We start from the raw sequence: 25,115 nt of genomic DNA, 5'->3' as shown, positions 1-25,115 counted from the left end.
CACTTGGGAGGCAGAGGCAGGCAGATTTCTGAGTTTGAGGCCAGCCTGGTCTACAGAGTGAGTTTCAGGACAGCCAAGGCTACACAGAGAAACCCTGTCTCGAAAAACCAACAACAACAACAAAAAATTAAAATACTTTAAAATGCTGGCTGTATTATTAACATAAGAAAACCTGCACATAAAATAACTTCTACACGGCTTTAGAGTAACAGGAAGGAGGAAACAGATGGTGTATGAAGCAAGACCAGCGTGACTTGCTAAACACTGCCATGGCAGGGGTTCAAGGGTCATCATACCTGTCTGTCTACTTTCCTGCAAAAATCCCTTAAAGACAGACACCGAGTGCTACAACAGACACTCACCAAGCACCATCTCCATCAGGACAGAGAAGCCCAAACACAAGAGATTCTAACCACCACTGGTAGGTTACACTTGTCAGCTAAATACAAAATGTCATCAATTCAACATAAAAAAGATTTCATTAAGAAATAAATGGAGGTTGGATGGCTCAGATGGTAAAAGCACCTGCTGTCAACTCTGACAACCTGAGTTCAATCCCCTAGACCCACAAGGTGGAAAGAAAACCACTCCAAGAAGCTGTGCTCTGACCTCCATACGAATGCTACAGCTTTTCCGTGCATGTGCCTGCCTGCCTGCCTATATGCCCTCACACTAAATAACAAACAAACAAACAAACACATGGAAGGCACTGGAGAGACTGCACAGTAGTCAAGAGCATTTGTTCTTGCAGAGGACTCAGGTCCGGCAACCGCACAGCAACTCAACCTTTCTGTAACTCTGGTCCCAGGCGATCAAACCCCTACTTCTAGCCTCTCCAAGCATCCACACACACAAACACTTATTTAAAAAGAAAAACCTGAAAGGGAGTGCACAATTTTAATCCCAGCACTTGGGAAAAAGAGGTAAGTGGATCTCTGAGTTTAAGAACAATATGGTTTATATGTAAGTCCTGGGCCAGTCAGGGCTACTTAGTGAGACCTCCTCAAAAGAAAAAAAGGAAATCTAAAATCATGAAACTCTTAGGAAAAACAGCATTGTGACCTTGAATTCTTTGTTCAGTTCTGTTTTTTGAGACAGAATTTCTCTGTGTAGCCCTGGCTGTCCTGAAACTCATTCTGTAGAACAGGATAACCTCAAACTCACGAGATCTGCCTGCCTCTGCCTCCTGACTGTTACAGATGGCTATGACTTTGAATTCTTAAATATGACATCAAAAGCATCCTAACTGGAGAATCAGCGTAGGGCCATGATATATGATGTAGTCTCAGCTGCTTGGGAGACTGAGGAAGGTGCTCTTGAGCTCAGAAACTCAGCACCAGCTTCAATATCATGCAATATGCCTCTTTAAGCCAACATTCAGTACTTGAGGAGGAGCTGTGTGCAGACTCTGTCACTAACACAAATATAACCAACACCCTGGTTCAAAAACAAGAACAAAAAACTACCACCAACAAAACCCATATAGTCAATAATCAGCCAAAAGATGTCCAAAGGTAAATTGAGAACACCTGCTGCTCTTCCAAAGAGCCAAGATGGGCAGATCCAGCACTCACATCTGATGGCTCACAATTCCATGCCTGGGGATCAGACGTCCTTTACTGGACTCTGCAGACACCCATACACATAAATAAATCATGAAATTAATCTAAAAATAAAAAGATGTTCAAGCTGCATATAGTGGCATATCCCTGCAAACTCAGAATTCAGGAGGTTGAGTAAGAGAATCAGGAGTTGAGGGGCATCCCTGCTACATAATGAGCTTGAGAACAGTCTGTATTCCATGAGACCCTGCCTCAAACAAATAAAAATAAAATATTCTCAGCATCACTAGTTTTTTAGGAAATTATACTTCATACCCATTATGGTAGCTTATAGTAGCTCAAGGTTGAAGTATTACCATTCAGGAAGTCATGAATTATTTCCAGCACTGTCTCCAACAAATTCCACAAATAAGCAATTAAGCAAAAGCAGTGGGAAAATCAGAACCCTTGCATACCACTGGTAGGAAGGGAAAATGGTGTGCCACACTGGTTAACATGGTGACTCCCTTTTTTTTTTTTTTTTTAAAGAATTTATTTATTTATTTATTTATTTTATGTAAGTACACTGTAGCTGTCTTCAGACACCCATATGAGGGCATCAGATCTCATTATGGATGGTTGTGAGCCACCATGTGGTTGCTGGGATTTGAACTCATGACCTTTGGAAGAGCAGTCAATGCTCTTAACCACTGAGCCATCTCACCAGCCCCAACATGGTGACTCCTTAAATCATGAAACAGAAGTTGTTGAGACAGCTCACTGAGTAAAGGCATCCCTGGAATCCATAAAATCGAGTGGAAGGAGACCTGGCTTCACAAAGGTCCTCTGGACGGTGTGCACAGAAGCACACGCACATACATACAGTCTGACTGTCTGTCTCTCTCTGACACACCCACATTAATCAAACAGAGAGAGTTGTTGGTCAGGCTCTTGGCAATTGTTCGGTTGCCACCAGAACTAGATAGTACAACTTTTACTACAAAGACACCACAAGTCAGAAGCTTCCCTGCTAGCTAGCTTTCATATCTCCTGAAGGTGCTCACAAGCTTACCGGAAGAAAGATATCAATCTGAACAGAATCTTAACCCTGAAGTGAACCCCACAAGCCACAACATCAACTTACCAGTCAAGGTGTGCACACTGGTACAATAATGGCATTATTTGGTGATAGAGGGTACAGAACCACTTTCTAATTGATCTAAGGCCTGTTCCACAGGAGAATATTCATTACTATCTGATACCATAAAGCCACTCAAAGTCCACAGCTAGGAGAGTTACAGGCTATACAGAGATAATCTAGTGTTGTTTTTCTAAGTGGGCATGGTATCAAGTTATCTCTAACTATTTTTGCTCATCCCTATAGATTAGAGCTGCTCTCTGCCTGGATCGGAGGCTAACAACTAGTCCAACTGTAGAGAACGAGCAACTGTTGAGTGCTACGCCTAAAACAAGTCTTCCGTATGGATCACCCCGCCACATTCAGACAGAACCAGACAAGGGAGGGCACTGGGAGTTTAAGGCCAGAGTGTGGACATATGCCACAGCAGTTGTGCTCAAGAATTTAATTAAGCAGTTGGGGTTACCTGTACAAGACTGTGCACACCCACAATCCTGCACGGACAGGACATGGGATCCTAGGGTTCCAGCCCTCCTTGAGTTGCTGGAGGAGGCGGGTCTTTAGTGCTGTAGTACCCTTACTGCAGTAAGTGACTCCACACCAATACTCAACGTAAGCAACTCTAATAAAGTCAGCAGTCACCAAAAGCCAAACAACAAAAAGACAGGAAAATAGGAGAGGATTGGCTGGGGAAAAGGGTAAGTTTAGCAGGAACGGAATCTAGTAAGGGAATTTCGGGAGTGGAGAACAACCAAGACACTGTATATATCAATGAAATTAATAAAGAACATGGTATTATATACATCAAAAAAACAAAAAAACAAAAAAACAAAAAAACAAAAAACAAAAAAACCAAACTAGAGTAACCAGGAGAAATTTAAATAGAATGACCACAAGATCTAGTAGTTCAGTGTCTGGGCATATATCAGAAAACTTGACTGAAGCAGAGAGTCAGAAGACAATTACATACCATGTTTGTCTACAGCAGTCACTCACTACAAGAAAACCATGCATACTGATGGGTGAGTGACAGACACAGGGACAACATGTGGCCCACTTACAATGAAATACTGTATTAATCATAAAGAAATGAACTCTCCAGAGCCAGAGAGATAACTCAGTACTTACTGCTCTTACACAGGATCTCAGTTCAGTTCCCCGCTTACAGCTGCCTATAACTCCAGCTCCAGGGGAAGGCACCCTCTTCTGGCCTCCAGGGCCACCTACACTCACATGCATATACCCCACAGACCCACATACAGACACACACAGAACTTTAAAAAATAATAAATATAGATTTTACAACTCCATGAAGTTCTGGTATGTTACAACACAAAGGACTCTTGCAGCATGCTAAACTAAATAAGCTAACAGGAAAAAGCAAGCATTACACAACTGAAGTGAGATCTTATATTCACAGTCATAGAAACAAAACAGGATTCCTAGAACCACATAAAGGGAAAAAAGAGAAACCACTGCTTATTGGGTATATAAAATTTCCTTTCTGGCTGGGCAGTGGTGGCGCACGCCTTTAATCCCAGCACTTGGGAGGCAGAGGCAGGTGGATTTCTGAGTTCCAGGCCAGCCTGGTCTACAGAGTGAGTTCTAGGACAGCCAGGGCTACACAGAGAAACCCTGTCTCGAAAAACCAAAATAATAATAATAAAATTAAAAAAATAAAATAAAGAAATGGCTGTTCTTTCAGAGAATCTGGGTTCAAAACCCAGCCCACATGGCAGCTCACAACTGTATGTAACTCCAGGAACACAGGATCCAATACCTTCCTCTGACCTTAGAGAGCAACAAGTATGCACCTAGTATACAAACATACACGCAGGCAAAACACCCACATATATAAAATCGAACGATTAAAATGGCCATGTGGCAGTTGTGGTGCAAGGCAAGACTTTAACCCCAGCACCTGGCAGGTATCTGAGTCTGAGATCATTGTGATCTATAGAATTCCAGGATAAGCAGGACTATGGAGAAACCATGTCTCAACCCTGACTCACAGCAAAAAATAAATAAGTAAATGAATAAATAAATAAAATTTAAAAGTTATGCTATTTTACACAATTTGTCAGAGAGCTTACAATATCTTCCCAAAGGAACATCATTTGCAAAAAAAAAAAAAAAATGCAGAGAACTAAAGTGACTAAGGGAACTTCAGGATTGGACATGGGGACTCAAAAAACAAATAAGAAAAATAAATCTAAGCTGCTTTAAAGTACCCAGCTGTGGTGAAGGCACTAAGCTCGAAATAAATTTAGCTCTAGTAGGTTTGACAGACACATGTGGGAAGGCGACAGGTGAGAAGCTGAAAGACCAATTTCTAACTCTGAGTCCAGGAACTGTCCTTCAAAGGTTCAGATTTGGTCAAATATGTATGTGGAGAAGGTCATGGCCCAGAGTAACAAGACAAGCAAACATGAGGACTTAAGCTCAATCCCCAGCACTGGGTACAGAAGGCTAGGTGCAATGCCAGGCATAGGTCTATAGAAAAACCCTATCTTTTAAAAAATAAATAAATAAATAAATAAATAAATAAATAAATAAATAGTGCTACAAGCACCCTGGCTCATCCAGCAGGTTCACTAAGACAGTGCAAAAACCAAAGTTGGCAGCACCCAAGAATGACCTCTGCCCTCTCACACATCCACACTTTCATACCAAAACTATATATACATACATATATATATATATATGAACAAAAAAATCCAATCAACAGTTAATGTGACATCCTGCAAAACTACTGTGCTCCAGACTGTGGACCTGAAGGCCACAAGCCAGGTATGAGGTGGCCCAACTTCACTGTAGTCATCCAGCTGGCAATACACATTGATGTGCCACACATAAGCCATGGACAGTGGCCCATAAGATTAGACAGCCTCATAACTACAGGAGCCTCGTGCTATGTATTATATTGTGTGTTAGTCCTGTAAGACTCTCTAATAACACAGCTTCTTTATCTTCTTGTAAATATTAACAGCTGGCCCCAAGCTCCAACCCAGAACCAGACTTGCTACAAGGTATTGTCTAAAATATCCACTTTTCAATTAAAAATATCAAATCCCAGGAAATCATGATCTCACCAACTAAGCAGAAAAAAACAGAAAACACAAACTGCTTCTGTGACCCAAAGCACAGTTTAAAAAAAATAAAACTAAAAGTAGTTGGGCATGTTGACCCCCAGCTACAATGCCTGGGCTTGGGAGGCTGAGGCAGGAAGAGCCACCAGGCAGTGGTGAATACATACAGTAGAAAGACCCTGACTCTAAAACTAAAGGCAGTCACTATAAACAGGACCAGCAGCAGGGATGGTGTGATTACTTACTATGCAGCATCAAAAAACTACATAAAAAGAAGTCACTGGAGACAACAGGGTTACAATGCTTACCTGGGGAATGCACAGCCTTAAGCAAAGAAAAGCAATGAAATCCCAGGAAGTGAGATGTTCCAGTGGGTAAAAAATCAATTGTCATGCAGCCTGATGACCGAGTTTGAACCCAAGTATTGACTGGAGAATCTACTCCCAATTGTCCTGATCACTTCAAACACTTCTTGGCACCTTCCTGCCCTCACTCACACCAACCTACATACTATAATAAAGTAGTATGAGAAATGGGTATTCATGCCTTTAACCCCTGTGCTTGGAAGGCAGAGGCTAGAAAATCGTTGTGTTTTCAAGGCTAGCCTGGTTCATATACAGAGTTCCAGGCCAACCAGTGCTCTAGTGAGAACCCTACCATAAAATATATAATAAATGAATTAGCTGATTGATTTAATATATGGGCTGAAAAGATAGCTCAGCAGTAACACAAGCTGCCCTTCAAAAGGCCCTGTGTTGAAGTCCCAGAACCCACTTGGCAACTCACAACCATCTGTAACTCCACCTCCAAGGGATCCAATACCCTCTTTCTGGCATCCGAGGGGCACAGCCTAACACACAAACATATGCATGCACACTCACAAAAACATGAATAATTTTTTAAAAAGAAAAAAAATTTCAAGATGAAAAGCTAACTGACAGAAATTCACTAAACGGGCTCAACAAACATCTCTAACAAGGCAAGAAATAAACTAATAAACTTGTGAGACAACACAGATTAGAAAACCTAAAGAAAGGTTGGTGTGGTGGCATATACCATTAATCCCAACATTCAGGGGCAGAAGTAGGGGAACTCTGTAGGCGGGGAAACCAAGTTCTGCCTGTTCTACATAGCAAGTTCCAGGGTAGCCAAAGCTATAAATAAAGACCCTGTCTTTAAAAAAAAAAAAACTTTTTTAAGCCAAAAGAAGGCATTCTTACAAAACTTTTGAGAGGTTGGGAAGATGATTTACTGTTCAATCTACAACACTAATGTCTACAGAGCTGGGCACCTGCAAGCCCTACAACTATGCTGGGAGAAGGTCACTGGGGATTGTTCACTGACAGCCTAGCTCCAGGTTTCCTGAAGGCCTTGCCTCAAAAGAGTAAATCAGAGTTACAGTGCTGGACACCGAATGTGCTCTGTCAACACACATGTGCACATACACTATACACTAAAGAAGTTCTTAATATAATATATTGCTAGCAAAAGTAGTATCTCTTTTGGTTTGTTTTCTCCAGATAGGATTTCTCTGTGGATCCCTGGCTGTCCTGAAACTCTGTAGACCAGGCAGGCCTTGAACTCACAAAGATCTGCCTGCCTCTGCCTCCCGAATACTGAGATTAAAGATGTGTACCAACACCTGCCCCAAAAGAAACTCTTTAGAGCTGGAACAAACACTAAATGCTAATTCAGTCTCCCTCCTTGACCCCAACACAAATCAAAGAGGAGCTAGGGAGTGAGGTTTGTCTTCACTAGGTAAAAAGTTTGCATATGGCCCTGATTTCCAATACCTAGCACCCACACAAAAGCCAAAAGCCAGGCACAGTAGTATCAATCTGTATACCCAGTACTGAGGAAGCAGAAAGGCAGATCCCCAGAACTCACCAGCCAACCAGTCCAGCCAACTGATTAGCTCTAGGCTCAATGAGAGACAACGTCAGCAGCCAACATCAGCCTCTGACCTACTAATACCCAACCCCTATCCCCAACACACACACACACACACACACACACACACACCCTTAGAAATGTCAATAAAGCTCTGTTCTACTAATTGACATTCAACTATGTAAAACACTGTGTACTATCAGATACATACCTCATAACCATAGTTCAAGCAAGACCTGCTTGAGCTACAGAATAAGGTTTTTATCTTTCCAAGACAGGGTTTGTACCAATCCTGGCCTCCTGGGAACCTGCTTTGTAGATTAAGCTGGCCTGGAACTCACAGAGACCCACCTGCCTCTACCCACTGAGTATTAACTTTTTTTTTTTCTTTAAGCCAAATTTGAAGCAAGTTTTATTAAATACTAACCAAGACAGACTTTGGTCAGAACTACTCCCTGGAACTTCCTCTAGCTAAGTGTGGGGGGGGGGGAAACAAACCAACCAACCTAGGGCCACCAAGGCTCACAACTGGAGTTCTATTCCTGTGACACACACACACATACATTTATGTTCTCATTCTCTCTCTCTCTCTCTCTCTCTCTCTCTCTCTCTCTCTCTCTCTCTCTGTCTCTCTGTCTCTCACACACACACAAGTGGGAGTAAATGGGACCGCATTTGTACACGACCTACAAACACTGCCCATGCACTCTGAGCAATCTCCAGATGTGTACCTAGCAGTTGAAATGTATGCACAGTGCTTCCACTGGACTGCTTAGAGAGTAGCGCAGATTCAATCCCCATGGTTTTGGACACAGGGGGCTAGCTTACTGTGTAACTAAGGTTCATCTCAAACTCACAGCGTTCAGCTCATTTGACCTCAGTATCCAAGCACTTGGAAGGACAGGTGTCTTTCATACTTTTTGTTTTACATGGACTACCTAGTCCAGATAAGTTTCAAACTCACTATGTGACCCAAAGAGTAGTTAAAGCCTCCCAAAGTCTTGGTGATCCTCCTGCCTCAGCCTCTCAAATGCTAGGATTACATATGCACAACCAGGCCCAGCCTGACTTCTAAGAGTTTCTTTTTTTTTTTTTTTTTTGGTTTTTCGAGACAGGGTTTCTCTGTATATCCCTGGGTGTCCTGGAACTCACTCTGTAGACCAGGCTGGCCTCGAACTCAGAAATCTGCCTGCCTCTGCCTCCCAAGTGCTGGGATTAAAGGCGTGTGCCACCACCGCCCCGGCAAGAGTTTCTAATCTGTAAAGGGCTAAGCACATTTTGAATTGTTAAATAAAGTCTACAATATAGTTGATGTGAATTATGACAGGTACTGACTAATTCAGTTTCTCCTTTCTGTAAAGAAAGCTATAGCTGTTACAAAGAAAGACGGGGCTGGGGAAATGGCTCATTTAATAGAGAACTTGCCCTACAAGCAAAAGATCAAAGTTTGGATATCTGAACCAGTGTAAAAAGTTGGGCATGATGACACCCGTCTTTAACAGCAGCAGTGAAGACATGTGGGCTGGTGAAAGGCCTACAATGGACAACGGTAGACCCTGTCTCTAAGCTCTAACAATGTGAGCAGCACTCAACACTGTTCTGACCTTTACCTGAGTACAAGTACCCACACACACATGAACACATACGTACACAGGAAAGAAGCAACTGAGTACATCACAAAACTCTAATCAGAGCACTTACAGTTAACTTGAGGAGAGTCACTTCACTCTTCCCAGTTTGAGTTTATTATTAAAGAGTAACCCAATAACTAAACTTTAATATTAAACAAGTCTTCTCCATGTGAAGTTCTATCCAATAGGAAGAGCAAAGGGGTACCATCAGGAGGTAAAAATTTGCAAGGGGCAGATAGCACAAGATTCTCCACACCTAGGGTGTAAGAACAGACCCAGTGTTGTCCCAACAGAAACTCATGATGATGAAAATTTCATACACTGCCCTGTTTAATATGGCAACCACTGGCCATAAGTGGCAGTGAGTGTTTGAGACAAGGCTGGCATGACTTAGCAACTGTAATGTGAACAAGTTACTTTTGTCTTATGCTTCTTTTGGTGTGTTGCCTGTGTCTATGCACCACAATGCATTAGTTACAAATAGTTGTGAGCTGTCATGTGGGCACTAGGAATTGAACTTGAGTCCTCTGGAAAAATACCCAATGCTCTCAACTACTAAACCCTTATTTTACGTTTCTTAAATACATGTATTTAGCTGGGATGGTATTCAACTTTCCTAGCACTCAGACGGCAGATCTCTGACTTTGAGACCAGCCTGATCTACAGAGTGAGCTCTAAGAGAGCCTGAGCTATCCAGAGAAACTCTGTCTTGAAAAGCCAAACAAGGGCTGGAGAGATGGCTCAGAGGTCAAGAGCACTGACTGCTCTTCCAGAGGTCCTGAGTTCAATTTCCAGCAACCACATGGTGGCTCACAACCATCTGTAATGGGATCCAATGCCCTCTTCTGGTGTGTCTGAAGACAGCGACAGTGTACTCATATACATAAAATAAATCAATCTAAAAAGAAAAGGCAAACAAGCACACGTTTCCGTGTGTATAGGGTACACACGGAGGTCAGAGGATGACTTGCAGAATCCATTCTCTTCTCCCACTGTGTGGGTCCTGGAACCCACTCAGGGCTTCAAACAGTAAGCACCTTTCTTTACCAGCTGTAGCCATCGGCAGCCCTTTTTAAAATCACATTTGAATTTAGTATGTATGAGGGGGAGGGAGAGGGGTACTATGGCACACGTGTGTTGGTCAGAAGACAACCTCTGGGCATGAGCTCTCTTCTTCCACTCTACCTTATCAAATTTGCAGGCTTTCCAATGCTTTTCTTCCCCACCCCCCCTTTTCTTTTTTCCTTTTTTTTTTTTTTTGTTTTTGTTTTTGTTTTTGTTTTTGGAGACAGGGTTTCTCTGTGTAGCCCTGGCTGTCCTGGAACTCACTCTGTAGACCAGGCTGGCCTCGAACTCAGAAATCCGCCTGCCTCTGCCTCCCAAGCCTCTGGGATTAAAGGTGTGAGCCACCACTACCCAGCTCTCCAAGGCTTTACACTGTGACAGACTGTCAGCTTCAGTTTTAACTGAACTAGCCTTGTATGGGTATCAGCCACCATACTGTACCATACAGAAGCACATGGTTCCTTCAACTTCTCCAGACAGGAAGACTAGAGGAAGCATCTTGTCTCTCCAGCCTATATACAATAATGCTTTACACTACACAGTAACCTCAAGTCTCTTCTGCCACTGTTTCATCCACTGGTTTATACCTCATGAAAAAATTAATGTCCTTCAAAACACCATGATAGATGGAATTAGAGATGAAGTAAAAAACTGACCTACTGCTACAACTGGCTGAAGGGTACAGAAGGTTCTTTTAATTGCTCAACTTTTACAAATGAGTGACAGGATATAGTAGTGTGCACCCTTAATCCCAGCAGAGGAGGGAAGATCTATCTCTGTTGGAGACTAAACTAGTCTACAGAAGTTTCAAGACAGCTAGAGCTACACAGAGAAACTGTGTTTTGGGGGGAGGGATACAGAGGAAGCCGACTTAACTCAGCTGGGTGTGGTAGCACACAGTTTTAATCCCAGCATTTATGAGACAGAAACAGGCAGATTTCTGAGAATGAGGCCAGCCTGGTCTACATGGTGAGTTCCAGAACAGCCTGAGCTACATAGTAAGACTGTCTAAAAAGGAAGTCATTCTGGTTCACAGCAGGGCTAACAGTTCACAGAATTATCTGTGCCCACCCTCCTATTCTGCTGCACTGGAGAACCTGGAAAGAGAAACAAACTTTTATTCATCCTTTTAAAGAGTCCTAGTCTAACAGACACAAAGGTACAAAATGAACACATGCTTGGTGGTCACATACAACTGAAATCTAGGAGGTAGTGAAATTAAACTGTAAATTCAAAGCCAACCTAGAAAATATGGCCAGCAAAAAAAAAAAAAAAAAAAAAAAATTATCTGAACATCTAATACAAGCTAGACATTAACTTGAGCACTCAAGAACATGATTTACAGAGAAAAGAACACAAGCCCAAGTGAAGCAGCGGGAAAGAAGACAGGCACTAAGTATCAGTGGTGAGGTCTGGACAGACCATGAAAGGGTTTCCTCTGACCTTGCTTTTGAAGGTAAATGGGACAGTTTCCCTGACTTCTTCATCATGTTGTTGCTGGTATATGGGAGGGAAGGCTACAGATCATTACATTAATTTTACATCCTGTCACTCTGCTGAAAATATTCATTAGTGTCAAAGAGTTTTGGAGTGGGATCTTTAAGATCTTTTACATATAAAACCATATCATAAAACTTGGATCCTCTAGAAGGGCAGCCAGTGCTCATAACTGCTGGTCCATCTCTCCAGCCCACCCCCCAAAAAACAGATTTTATTACATGTATTTATCGGGGGAAATGTACTTACATGGAGGTCAGAAGGCAACCTGCAGGAATGGTTCACTCCTATCAGTATGGGGTTACAGATTCAAATCAGATGACCAATCTTTGAGGCAAGTGCCTTTACCAGAGCCATATGCTAGCCCCTTCTTAGGGGTTTAAGGCAAAGCCCCACTATGTAGCCTAAGTTGTCTACGAGTTCCAAAGTTCAATAAGACAACACACTAGCTCCTCAACTGCCCCAGTCCCATAGACAGGTAGTCATCTGAACTACTTCCTGCTGTCTGCCCTAGTGTGGGAACTTGAAGGAGACACGTCATCTCAGCTGTCCACCACTGTCCTCCAGTCTGAGGAGCTCTAATACGTCATTTCCACAGTGAACCACTGCTATAGTCAGTAACTAACCAGTTACAGACCACACAGGTTTATAGGGCCGTCTGTGTCCTGCTCTAAACCTAGAAGACAATGAGAGCTGACCCCAGAGATGATCAAGAAAGGCTTTAAGCACAGAGATGCGTACTATCACTGGGCATTAGGGAGATACACTGTTTAAAGTTTTATTTTATTTCTATGTATATGGGTGTTTTTACCATCATATACATATGTGCACAACATGCATGCAGTGCCCATGTAGGTCAGAAGAAGGTACTGGATCCTCTGGAACTGGAATTACAGTTGTCAGCCAACATGTAGGTGCGAGGCATTAAACCCAGGTCCTCTGGAAGAGTATTCTTAACCACAGAGTCATCTCTCCAGAGAAATGCACTGAAAGACCACTGTACAGCTACCATTACTAAGTTAAGGGCTAGCACACAAAGTGCTGGCAGAGAAATGAGAACTAGAAAGCTCATACACTTGGCTGGGGGTAACAAACCTCAGCAGTCACAGTTTAGCTACGTAAGTCTTCACTTTAAATTAACACTGCTAGGCGGAGGCGAGTGTAGTTCTGTGGTGAAACACATCCTCTGGTCCCTATCCCCAGTACTGGAGGCATGAGGAGTATTATTTAAAAGCTAGATCTGCATGGTGGCTCATATGTGTAACTGCAACAGGTAGGAGGGCAAGACAGGATAATTACCGGGAGTCTGAAGCAACCACAGTTAGAGACCCTGACTCAAAAACAGGGCATATACTCCACCACAGACCTACGCCCCCACCCTACTTGTGCTTCTTACTAAAGCATAAGAAACACTTTTTACTAGACACAGAAACTGAGTCCTCACACAAGCAGCCAATCACCTTCTCTGGACCAAGAGATACAATCAAACAACAAAGCTGAGCCCTCAAGCAGCCTAACTGAGTTAAGAGGAGGTAAATCAAATCTCTAGCTTCAACTACTGCACCAGAGAACTACTCACTGTGACAATGTAAACCTGATCAAAGCCACTGGCTCAGGAGGGCAGAGCCATACAGAAGAATCTAACTGTGTTGTTCTGCCAAGTGACTTGTAGTCCAACAGCCTTCTAAATACTGCAGCTTATGCTCAAGGATTAGAGCTACTCTCAACTTTGGCAGGAAAATGTTCTTTCTGCAGTGCCAGACTCATACCTGGTCAGAAGCTGCGATTAAGTGATTGCTGAGTGCTTGGCCTGCAGACTCATACCTGGTCAGAAGCTGCGAATAAGTGATTGCTGAGTGCTTGGCCTAAGTAGGGCACCTAGATCAACACACCTAGCCTCAGGCTTCAAGCAACATCATGAAATAAGGGGCAGAAAGAAGTTAAGGAGCAGGGGATGGGGAGGAGTGTTTTAAATGCTGTCTTCCGAACACAACTTGGTCCTTGCACTCACGAGGTCACTGCAGCTACAATCACTTGCACAAGACCTATACGAGAGCAGGCCGGTATCCAGCCACATCTCAACAGACAGCACTAACTGGACTCAGTGGGTTATGAAAAGAGAAAAATGTAGGGCCAGACATTCTGGCGCATACCTTTAATTCCAGAACTAGGAAGGCAGAGGCAGGCACATCTGTCAGAGACCAGCCTGGTCTACATAACACACTGCAACCTAACCAGAGCTACACAGTGAGAAATACTCCCACCTCAACCAAAAACACTTTAAAGTGATTTCATAATCTAATCAGTTATGACCTGCTATTAAAGCTATTAAAAATAATTTAAGCTTATGAATCACCACTGTGAGCATGTTAACTACACTATGCTATAAGGCAGGAACGCCCTGGGGCCTAAGGCCCAGGGTCATCAACTCAGTCAAACTCCCCAAACGCAGGTGTGCTTTCTAAGGTCTCCTGACTGACTACAACCCTGCAATCTCACACTGCTTCTCACTGCTCTCAGTGACAGTTGCCTCGGAAAGTTCTACCTTTTGACTCACTGGCAACCTAACAGCTAAGGAAGTTTTGGGGTTTGTTTGTTTTAAATTAAACTATGCAGGAAACTAAGGCATGCAGTGCTTGCCTGGGACATACTGGCCTTGGCTTCAATGTCAAGCACGGAATAAAACCCTTTCCCTTAGCTACAGACCACATTTAAGGCCAGCCTAGGATGTGGGAGATCCTGTCCCTTAAAAAAGCAAACATTTAAGTAGACCTCACTATACATTTATACAGAATTATACAAACTAAAAACAATTAAGGAACTTACTTAAGTGAGTCAAACTCAAATCCTGTGTTTCCCTTTTGTTTTATTTTCTGTGGTGCTGGGTATGGGTCTAACCCAGAGCCTAACACGAGCAAGGCAAGCACTGTGTTAGTGAGGTGCACGCATAGCCCACCCACCATCTTGTTTATCTCTCTGAATTTGTTGTTGTTGTTGTTGTTGTTTGAGACAGGGATTCTCTGTGTAGCCCTGGCTGTCCTGGAACTCACTCTGTAGACCAGGCTGGCCTCGAACTCAGAAATCCGCCTGCCTCTGCCTCCCAAGCCTCTGGGATTAAAGGCATGCGCCACCACTGCCTGGCCTAGCTCTCTGAATTTAGAGAAGGGGGGATGGAATAAAAAAAATCAATAAAGGTTGCTTTTGGCACGTCACCTAAGCTTCCAAAGCTGAAAGGTTTAGTTCTTTCTATTTTGAAAGATTTTTTTTCTCTTTTTTCAAACTCTAAAATTCTATCATCTCAAGAGAAAAAAAAAAAATTTCAGCCCGGTGGTGGTGGCGCACACCTTTAATCCCAGAGGCTTGGGAGACAAAAGGCAGGCAGATTTCTGAGTTTGAGGCCAGCCTGGTCTACAGAGTGAGTTCCAGGACAGCCAGAGCTACACAGAGAAACCCTGTCTCGAAAAAACAAAACAAAACAAAACAAACAAACAAACAAAAAAAAAACCAAAAAAAAAAAAAAAAAAAGAAGAAGAAGAAGAAGAAAAAATTCTTTAAAATACAAACTACTGAACTCAAAATCTAATCTATGAGGCTGGAGATGGCTCAGCAGTTAGGAGCACCCAGTGCTCTTTCGAAGGACCTAAGTGCCAGCACCCAAGCTGATCAACTCACGCAGCCAGGGGACCTGACACCATCTTCTGGGCCCCAGGAAAACTGCATTCATGCACATTTCTCCCAGAAACACAAAGCTATAACATCCCTAAAAAATTAAATAAGAGACTGGTGAGATGACTCAGTGGTAACAAGCACTTGCTGAATTGTGAAGACACACAATTCAGTTCCCAGCATCCACATGGTAGCTATGTAACTCCATTCTCAGAGTACTTAATAGCTTCTTCTGACCTCCAAAGGCAACAACCATGCACATGGTGCACATATATACAAGGAGGTAAAAACACTCATAAGCATAAAATAATCTAAAGAAATTTTTTTGTTTTTTTGTTTTTCAAAACAGGGTTTCTCTGTATAGCCCTGGCTGTCCTGGAACTCACTCTGTAGAACAGGGAGGCAGATCAAGAGATCTGCCTGCCTCTGCCTCCCAAGTGCTGGGATTAAAGCCGTGCGCCACCACTGCTGGGCTCTAAAAATACTTTTAAGTAAAAATCCTGCCAGGTGGGATGCAGAGGCACGCACATCTGTATGAGTTCCAGTGTAGCCAAGACTATACAGGGAACCTTATCTTGGGGGAAAAAAAAAATCTTTGTACCAAAGCTCTGTTTGTATCATAAATGAACCTGTAATGGTGGTTATTTTAATGAAGGAAAAGAAAAACTTTCAGTATTTGACTTTGCTTCCCAGTGAAATTTTACTTATTCATTGAGATTCTCATTATGTAGTTTGGGCTGGCCTAGAACTCTGATTAGCCTCAAAATAAAGAGACTGCTTGCCTGTCTCTCAAATTCAAGAATTAAAAGCATGTACCAACATGTTTGTCAATATTTTGCTTTTCTGGAAGTAACCTAAAACTTCCAATTATAAGGCAAAAACAATCCCATCTATGTCTAAGTGACTACTCAGCTTACTTATCTCATCAATCAGTCTGTTCTGCACTACAGGACAGTGTTTATTTCTATCACAGACTATGTTCCAAATATATCCCTATTATATACCATATGTCACATGTCTATTTTTCCAAACATTGGACAGACATGGCATATATACAAATTACAGGATCTCAATTGTTTTAAAGAGGAAGGCAGCTTGTGGCACAAGCACCTATAGAACTCAATGTGTGTTTCAATACACATACTTCATCAAGAAGTGCAGCACACTCTATTCAAAAATATGAGGCTCTCTTCCCACTTTAAGAGCATTTGGGTGTGATGGTTCCTGCTATAATCCCAACAGTCAGGAAACTAAAGTAGAACTCTGATTCAAGACAAGCCTAGGAAAAGGAAGGCCATATCCCTAAATAAATAAATCACATTTCCATCATATGTGACACTAGTTTTAAGGTATGGATTCCAAAGTGTCCTTATAGTTCTAGACTCCACCACCACCAACTCCAAGCTTCCTAGCCATCACTAGGCAGTTCCTGAAAGCATGCTCTTTGTGCCTGACAACTAAGTCAGCAGCAGCAAGTGAGCAGCACTGGGCTTGCCGTCCAGGGTCCTACTCCTGAACAGGCACTGCACCCTTACAGTGGTGATGCCAGCACGCATCCCAAACACCCCAAGCACTTTATCACTACCCCTTCACTCACCCCACCCCACCTTTCTGAGACAGGGTCTAGTTTTGCAGCCCTAGCTGGCTGGGAATTCACTATGTACACCATGCTGTCCTCAAACTCACTCACCCATGTATTTCTAATTTTTTTAAAGGCAACTTAAAATCAATGTTGCTGTTTGTTTTTCTTTCTTGCCAGAACCTGAGATTCAATCTAGAGCCTCTTGAATACTAGGCAAACCCTCTACCACTAAGCTACATCCCTCCCCCATGCATTTCCAATTCAAAAACTCCAGCAGCAGGTTAGCCTGCTAATAAATTCCATTTACATCTCCACTGAAGCTGTCACCATCACTTCAAATAACTATAAAAATAGACTTATACCCGCTCAACACTACATAATACTAAAAGCAATTTCTACCTAGCCAAAATAGAACATTATAATTCAAGGAAAAAGTCTCTAAAGAGTGTGTGCGCATGCACACAGCACTATACTAGAATGAAGTTCCAATACAGACAAAGCTGTTTAGAACAAAAAGAATGAGATGTTCTTTAAATCTGTATCATGTGGCTATTAATCACGATGGTGAGTTCCCATCCCCTGTGTAAAACTGCAACTGTTTAATTAGAGAAACAAAAAAACACAAGTTCACATTTAGACAAAGCAGGAATACCATGCCAAATCTCATAAATGTCTCTATACCAGACCTCAGCATGCAGAACTCAAAGCAGCCCCAGGATTTTTTCTTTCAAACACAGATAATTTCCACATATTTGGATAAATCTGGTAAAATATATAAGTCCAAAAGAACAGCAAAACCATGTCTTTCTTTTTTATTAGCAGACTTTAGTAGTTCATCTCTAATGACCGAAAAATTCATTTTTGCTAACTTCAGAATGGCATAATCAAATGACTATCAATACCCCTTCAAAGATGACAAAATGAGCCAGTTTTAACCTTATGAATTGCAACTAACTCAGATTTAAGGCTGAAGGATCTGACCCTCCACTGTTACCTCTTCAAGGAGGCTCCTCTAATCCACTTAAACTTGCATCCATCCCCTCCTCAAACTCTCTATGGCCTTAATCTGCCTCCTCTAATCCCAGCGCCATCAACTGCTGTCCACAGGTGTGTTAGTACTACCTGCCTCTCAGTCAAGGCAAAATAGGTGTGGTGGCCCACACCTGCATTTCCCAGCAAGACAGGGCTGACAGGACAGTCTGGGCCACACACACAGCTAGCTACAAGGCTCAAAAGAGGACCGTGAACTCCAGGAGAGCAAATACCTTTGTTTTAGCCTTAAGTGCATCAATAGAACTTAACATTGCCTTACAGGTAGATACTCAACAATGTATGCTGTGCAGTGTTGTAAGCACTTGAGGTGATATGAACTTATGGAGACGTCTCTGGCATTTAAACAAAAGTACAATGAACAATTTTCAAGACACAATGCCTTAAGAGAATGAAGCCATTAAAAAAAAAAAAAAAAAAAAAAAAAAAACTGAAAAACAAAGCTGAAAAATCAGAGAAAGTTCTTAAGAGTTAGAGAACTGGAAAGATGGCTTAATGAGAAAGGCATTTGCTCCCAGGCTGGCAGGCAACCTGAATTCCATCTCGCTGGCCCACAGGGTGAATAAAGAACCAGCTCCTCCACGTTGTCCTGGGATCTTCAATCACACAACTGTGAGATTCACCTACACACACCTACATATACACACACACTCTCACTCTCTCCAAATGTAATTTATTTTTTATTTTATGTATAGTGGTGCCTTGCCTGCATGTGTGAAGGAGTCAGATTCCCCCGGAACAGGAGTTACAGACATTTGCAAGCTGTCATGTAGGTGCTGGGAACTGAACCCCGGTCCACTGGAAGAGTGGCCAGTGCTCTTAACCACTAAACCATCTCTCCAAGCCCTGCAAATATAATTTTAAAGAAGAAAAAAAAAAAGTGTTTAAAGTAAGAAGTGTAGGGGATCGTAGTATACACACCTAAAATCCCAAATGTGCTTATGAGGCTGAAACAAGGCTGGTCTGAGCTACATTAAAAAAAAAAAAAAAAAAAAAAAAAAAAGTCGGTGTGGGAGCCTGAGGCAGAGGCATGAAGATGCACATGACGGAGTCAAGGAGTTCCAGACAAGCTGGGCAATGGAGGCACATGTCTCTATTCCAACACTCAGAGACAGGTTCTCTTAGAGTTAAGAGACCAGCCTGGACTACATAGTGACTTCCAGGACTGTCAAAACTGTGTAAAAGACCCTGTCTGAAAAAGAATACAAAAACACAAGCTACAAGTCCTGTCTGAGAGTTGACTCCTTAGTTAAGAGTTCGTACCGATCTCCCAGAAGACTCAGGTTCAGTTCACAGTGCCCACATGGCAGCTCACAACTGCCTCTAGCTCCAATTCAGTGCCCTTGCCTGGTTTCCTCAGGCTCCTGCACACATGTGATACACAACCACATAAGCTCATACACATACATTTTCACAAGTAAATTCAAAAAGATGTCTAAGCCTATAAGCCAGGCGTAGCACATGCCTTTAAGCCCAAGGCTACAAACAGTGAGAGTTTTGTCTCAAAACAAAGAAAGCAAACAAAACTGTGGGCAGCCTGGTCTACAAAGTAGATGCTGCCCCTTGCACCACTAAACCCAATAGAGAGGAAAGGGAGGGATATGAACTAACCCGTGATGATTCCCAGCACAGTGACTAAACAGGAGCTGAGCGCAGCTACAGTTGGTGCACACCTACAGTCCCAGCAGTCGGGAGGGGCTAGGCGGGCAGACCAAAGTTCAACGTCATTTCCCGTTGTTCAAAATCAATCAGAAGTTCTGAACTCAGAAAATGATGACATGGTTGTGGACAGGTGGCTGCTCTTGCAGGACCTGTGTTCAGTTCCCAGCACCCACATGGTGGCCCTTGACCACCCATAACTACAGTGCTAGGGCATCTGACCTCCTCAGGCGCCAGACAGACAGGAGGTATGCATAAACATTGAATTTTTTTTTTCAAGACAGGGTTTCTCTGTGTAGCCTTGGCTGCTCTATACAGCAGGCTGCCTGTCTTTGCCTCCCCAACGTTAGTATCAAAGGTGTACAACACATCCAAACAGTAAATGTGTAGCCCAGGCTAGCCTGTAACTCATGATCCTTCTGCCTCATCTCTTTCAGCTAATCCTACCACCATATTTCATCATGAGCTAACTTTTTTTTTCATAAGTGATCATAAACTAACAGCTAATAACACAAGTGAAAGAGGATTAACAATTGAACAGCCTGAAGTTTTAGAATTTCCTCCAGCAATGGATCTGCACTGGTAGTGTACACTACGGGCTCCAAAACATATTCACACACAGTCTCAGTGAAGCTCAGGTAAAACTCAAACACAAGGGCTGAAGTGGTTAAGAGCATGTGTCCTCAGTCTACTCCCTATAGAGACCAGGCTGGCCTCAAGCTCCAAAGATCCACTTGCCCCATCTCAGTACTGGGAGGAAAGGCATGTGGCACCAAGCCTGGCATCTGTTGCTCTTGCAGAGGAACCTAGCACCTATATGGTGGCCTCACAACTATCCCTAACCATCCCAGAAATGATCCAGGGCCCATTTCTGGTCTCCGTGGGCATCAGGCAAGCATGTAGGCACTTACAAACATGCACACAAAATACTCATACACATAAAAAACAATCTTTGAAAAATTCAAAAGGAAAACATCAAGAGGGACAGGATAAATGGCTCAGGAGTGAAGAACAATGGCTACTCTTGCAGAGGACCCAGAGATTCCAGCACCCACATGGTGTTCACAGCTGTCTGGAACTCCAGTACTAGGGAATACAGGGCCCTCTTCTGGTTTCTGTGGACACTGGGCATGCATGCAGTACTTACCATACAAACAGGCAAAGCACTTACACATATAGAAATAAATACGTCTTTAAAAACAGAAATGACCAGGAAACATACATGAAAGCACATGACTGTGAGTGACCCTGATGTTGAATGCAACTTTCCCCAAGAGCATCTAACAAGTACACAGAGCCCATCTCCCGAAGAGCTGCCTTCTTGGCTCCAGACCCCACTGAGTCTGCTGAGAAATGACATGGCACAGCTTGTGAGAGCCATAAAGCCTTAGAGTCCTTGACCTAGTGAAACCATGCCTGGGCACTTTCTCTAGGGAAAGATTAAGATGAAGCAAAAGCTTCTAGTGTGAATAAGCTCAGCGTACCGCCTCTACGAAAACTGAACTATGAAGACAAACTTCCAACGATTAGGGAGAAACCTAGCTTAATATGTAAGTTACTGTTTTTTAAAAAAAAAATCACCAGATTAAAGGGGAAGGCTGATCACACATGAGCACAACCTCACAAAAGGTCAATGTTAAGAGTAAGAAGTGGATTTGGGTGCAACTGTGGTAAGATTTTTAAAAAGTGATCACACACAGTTCTTTTCTAAGAAAGTAGACTCTAAGTGTTGACTAGAAAAAATTGTTCTCAAAGTCACAAAATTCTGTTCACACAAATATCAAGTCAGATCCAGGCTGGCTGAGTAGCACAATCCTTGTCTGGCAAAAGCAAGGCCCTGGGTTAGAGTTCCAGGTTGGGGGAAGGGTCCAGAAATCAAACAGCACTTAAGGCAGCAGTGAACTTCTAGGCTGTGAAGAACATTTTGCTATCTCAAACATGACAACATCAAGGCTACTTTTTCTTTTTTAAGTGTATTTGATGTGGAGGAAGGGAACATGCTCTGGCAGGTGTGTGGAGGTCAGAGGACAACTTGCAGCAGTAGTCAGTTGCTTCCTGCTGTGGTGGTGGTGGTGTGGGACTCCTGATTGATAGGCCTGGCAGCATGCACCTTTACCCACTGAACCACCCCACCAACCCCCAATGCTACAGCTCCTTTCCTCAGCCATGCTGCCAGCCTTAAAGGACACACACAAACAAACCTAAGCAAAACTTAAAAGTCATAATAGATTTACAACCAACCCACAGGAGAATAATAGGAGAACGACATTAACCAAGGCTCTGTACAGAACAAAATTACACATTCTGAACATGAGCACTGTGAAAAACTGTTAAAAAAGAAACCTATGCTCCAAGTAAAAGAACTTAGAGCGAGGAAGACGCCAAAGGCCTTTCACTTTTGCAGTCTCAAGAACAGAAAGGGCCTGGTGGTACTGCTATCTGCTCATCTTCCCGTGTTGTCAATTCAGCTACAATCTAATGCTGACGCCTAAAGAGAGCTAGTGAAGCTTAGAAACTTCAGTTTTAATTCGTATTTAAACCAAAGTGACATATATGTCACTTTCTGACAATTAAAGAGAAAACATGAAAAAGCAAAGAAAAACAGGATGCATCCTTAAAGTTACCTTTAAATATTTTTTTCGCTTTTGCACTAAAAGTCAAGGAAAAAAAAAAAAAAAAAAAAAAAAACCTCATGTTACAAAACCTTAACTTTACAGAGCTGGGGAAATAAAATGAAGGTTTAATTTGAACGAGGCGGGCTAAGCAGGGTTTGAAATGTCTCATGCTAGGGAAAATTGGGAGTGTGGGGGAATAAAGTAAAAAACATACTGTTCCCAGAAGAACTCCTTTAAACCCGGCTCTGATTCACCCTACGGGTTAACTTCTGCTGTAGAACACTCTCTGGAAATGGACAGCCGGACAATGCGGCTAAGAAGAAAACTCCGCACAAGAAAAACCCCCTTGCCCATCTACCACGTCCTGGATGTCTATTTAAGGAGGAGGCTGCTCAAGGCCCTGCCAGCCAGGCCTAGGCCAGAGGGAGGCACAGTAGTGCCTGTAACACAGGGGCACAGGGGAAATGGACTCGCATGCCCTTGGTAAGCTCTGGCGGCGGCGTTTCCCAAGTTAAGGACACCGGCCACAATGGAATGGAGTCTATTGGCATTTGCCTCTCCGTTTTAACACTAAGCATTTTCTTAGTTCGTGAAATACGAACTGACAAGCACCCCCACCCCTCCCCACCCCCGCGCGTACACACCCTCCAGAGTCAAGCCCAGTCACACAGGACAGCACGCAGCCTCCAGCTCCTACCAAGGAAATCAGGCCCAGGAAAGGGGAGAGGGGGACGAGGGCGCAAGCCAACACTCGCGTTGCTGCCTTCGGGGCCCGCACCAACTCCTCTGCTGCGGTTCCTCACCCCTAAAAATTTCAGGAACTGGGACGGAGGTTGCGAGGGAAAATGCGCTGCGTGTCCGGTGCCCGCCGCCAACCCACCTCGCGAGTCCGGCCCTCGCCCACCTCTATTCAAAGGCGCCTTCTGCTCCGCGGACGAGAAACAGCAATGCGGATCGGCCACCACCCGCGCGCAGGGGACCTTGCGGGGAAGGAGGGAGGCGGGCCTGGAGGGAGCCGGGCACTCCCACCCCTTCCCCAGCTGGGGGAGGACGGCCCGCTGCGGGAACCCCGCCGCCCCAGATCTAAAGGGGGATGGGTGCGCAAGGCCGCTGGCCACCCACCTCGCCTCTGTCGCCCACCTTCCCAGGGTCTGCGGGGCGGGGGACATGCAGGACACCCGGCTGACCCTACCTGGGGCGGCTGGGCCGCAATCTCCCCTCCTCCCTCCCGACTCCCCACCCCGCAAAGAAGCTCATTTCAGGAGAGGGTCCCCCCGCGACCCGCACCCTGGCTCAGCCGCCCTTCCATCGCGGGCAGGGGACGCAGCAAGGGGGTGGGGCGGGGATAGCAATCGCCCCTTGCACACAAACCAGGGGCAGGGGGCCGCCCGGGCCGTCCATCTTGGCCGTCTGGGGGGAGGGGACGCGATGGTGCGGGAGGCTGGACACGGCCTGAGAAGCCCAAAGAATCTGCCGGCGCCTCCCGCCCCTCCGCGGGCCCCCGGCCCATCGCGACGCCGGCCGGTCACGGGGCGAGGCGGGGGAGGGGACGAGCAGCGCGGGATCGGCCCGGCGGGCGCGGAGGGGGCTGGGGAGCCGACACCCACCTGCCCAGGCCGGGACGCCCGCCGCCCGCGGCCGCCGAGGAAGACGCCACCGGCGCGGCCGGGGCCGGCACCACGGAAGACGAGGTCGACGCGGCCGAGGCCGGCGCGGCGCCGGGCGACGAGAGCAGGCCGCCGCCGGGCTTGCGGCCACTGGCGGGCGCGGGCGGCTGCGGCTGCGGCTTCAGCGACATGGTGAGCGGCCCATACACCGGCTCGCACGCCGGGCGGGGACAGCCGGGAGCCGGGCGCGCTGAGGAGACGCCGGAGCGCGGCGGGGACGCGCGGACGCCGAGCGGGCAGGCGCGGGCTGGCGCGGTCGCGGGTGCCAGAGGCAGCAGGACGACGACGAAGGGGCGGGGAGGCCCGCAGACACCGAACAGCCGCCGGGAGCCGGGCCGGGACGCGCCGTTGCCGTTGCTACCAAAACAGTCTGAGGCGCAGGGCGGCGAGCGCGGCCCGCGGGGAGGGGCGCCGGGGCCGCGCGGGGGAGGGCCGGCGGAGGGATATGCTACCGCGCCGCCCCGCCCGCCGCGCCGCGCCGTCCGCGGGAGCGAGCGCCGCGCGGCCCAGCCCGACAGGCGGCGCGGCTCGGGGCCTGCCGCGGGCCGCTGAGCGGCGGCGCTCGACGGACGCATGGGAGCCGGGCTCGCGGACGCGTACGGGGCGACGCGGCCTGGAGGGCGCGGAGATGCGAAACAGAGCATGGGGAACTCTTTACCGGAAGTCGGAAGGGTCAGGCGGAAGTCGAACGTGAGAGGGCTCGGGGGCCGATCGGGGACACGTGAGGAGCGGGCGCCGCGCTGGGCCGCGTTCGCTCTCCGGGGTCGGGCTAGGGCCGTGGGGGATCCGCCCTCGCTGAGGCGGGTCTGCCCTTCGGGGAGGGAATGCTGGTCTTCGGCCGCTGGCTCTGCTTCGCGGACCGGCACCGCGAGCTGCTCGGGTGTCCTCAGCCCCCTTCGAGGACCTTGGCTTCCCCCAGCAGATGCAACCTAGAGGATGGCCCGCGGGCGCCTTCGGGGCGGAGACCTGCATTCGGGCTTGGCACACAGTAGGCCCCCAGGTGCCACTGCGTGCTTGGTTTCCCT

At 45.4% G+C, this 25,115-nt stretch overlaps 1 protein-coding gene across 9 annotated transcripts in view; it reads right to left on the bottom strand.

The window, feature by feature from the left end:
• Atxn2 (ataxin 2) overlaps nt 1-24,767 on the bottom strand; it is a 97,418-nt gene extending 72,651 nt beyond the window's left edge. For 5 of the 9 annotated variants that reach the window (XM_076922720.1, XM_076922718.1, XM_076922721.1 and 2 more), the window contains exon 1: nt 24,031-24,368. In XM_076922720.1, the coding sequence (XP_076778835.1) occupies nt 24,031-24,221 (191 nt within the window). In that variant the 5' untranslated portion in view covers nt 24,222-24,368. Of the gene's footprint in view, nt 1-23,327; nt 23,402-24,030; nt 24,518-24,748 lie in introns of those variants that run through there. The other 4 variants (XM_076922717.1, XM_076922723.1, XM_076922727.1 and 1 more) reach the window with 3 other exon arrangements.
• Nucleotides 24,768-25,115: the final 348 nt, after the last annotated feature.

The sequence above is a fragment of the Arvicanthis niloticus genome, chromosome 24 (genome assembly GCF_011762505.2).
Source record: "Arvicanthis niloticus isolate mArvNil1 chromosome 24, mArvNil1.pat.X, whole genome shotgun sequence".
In the NCBI taxonomy this organism is placed as follows: Eukaryota; Metazoa; Chordata; class Mammalia; order Rodentia; family Muridae; genus Arvicanthis; species Arvicanthis niloticus.
This window is presented reverse-complemented; position numbering and strand designations above follow the sequence as displayed.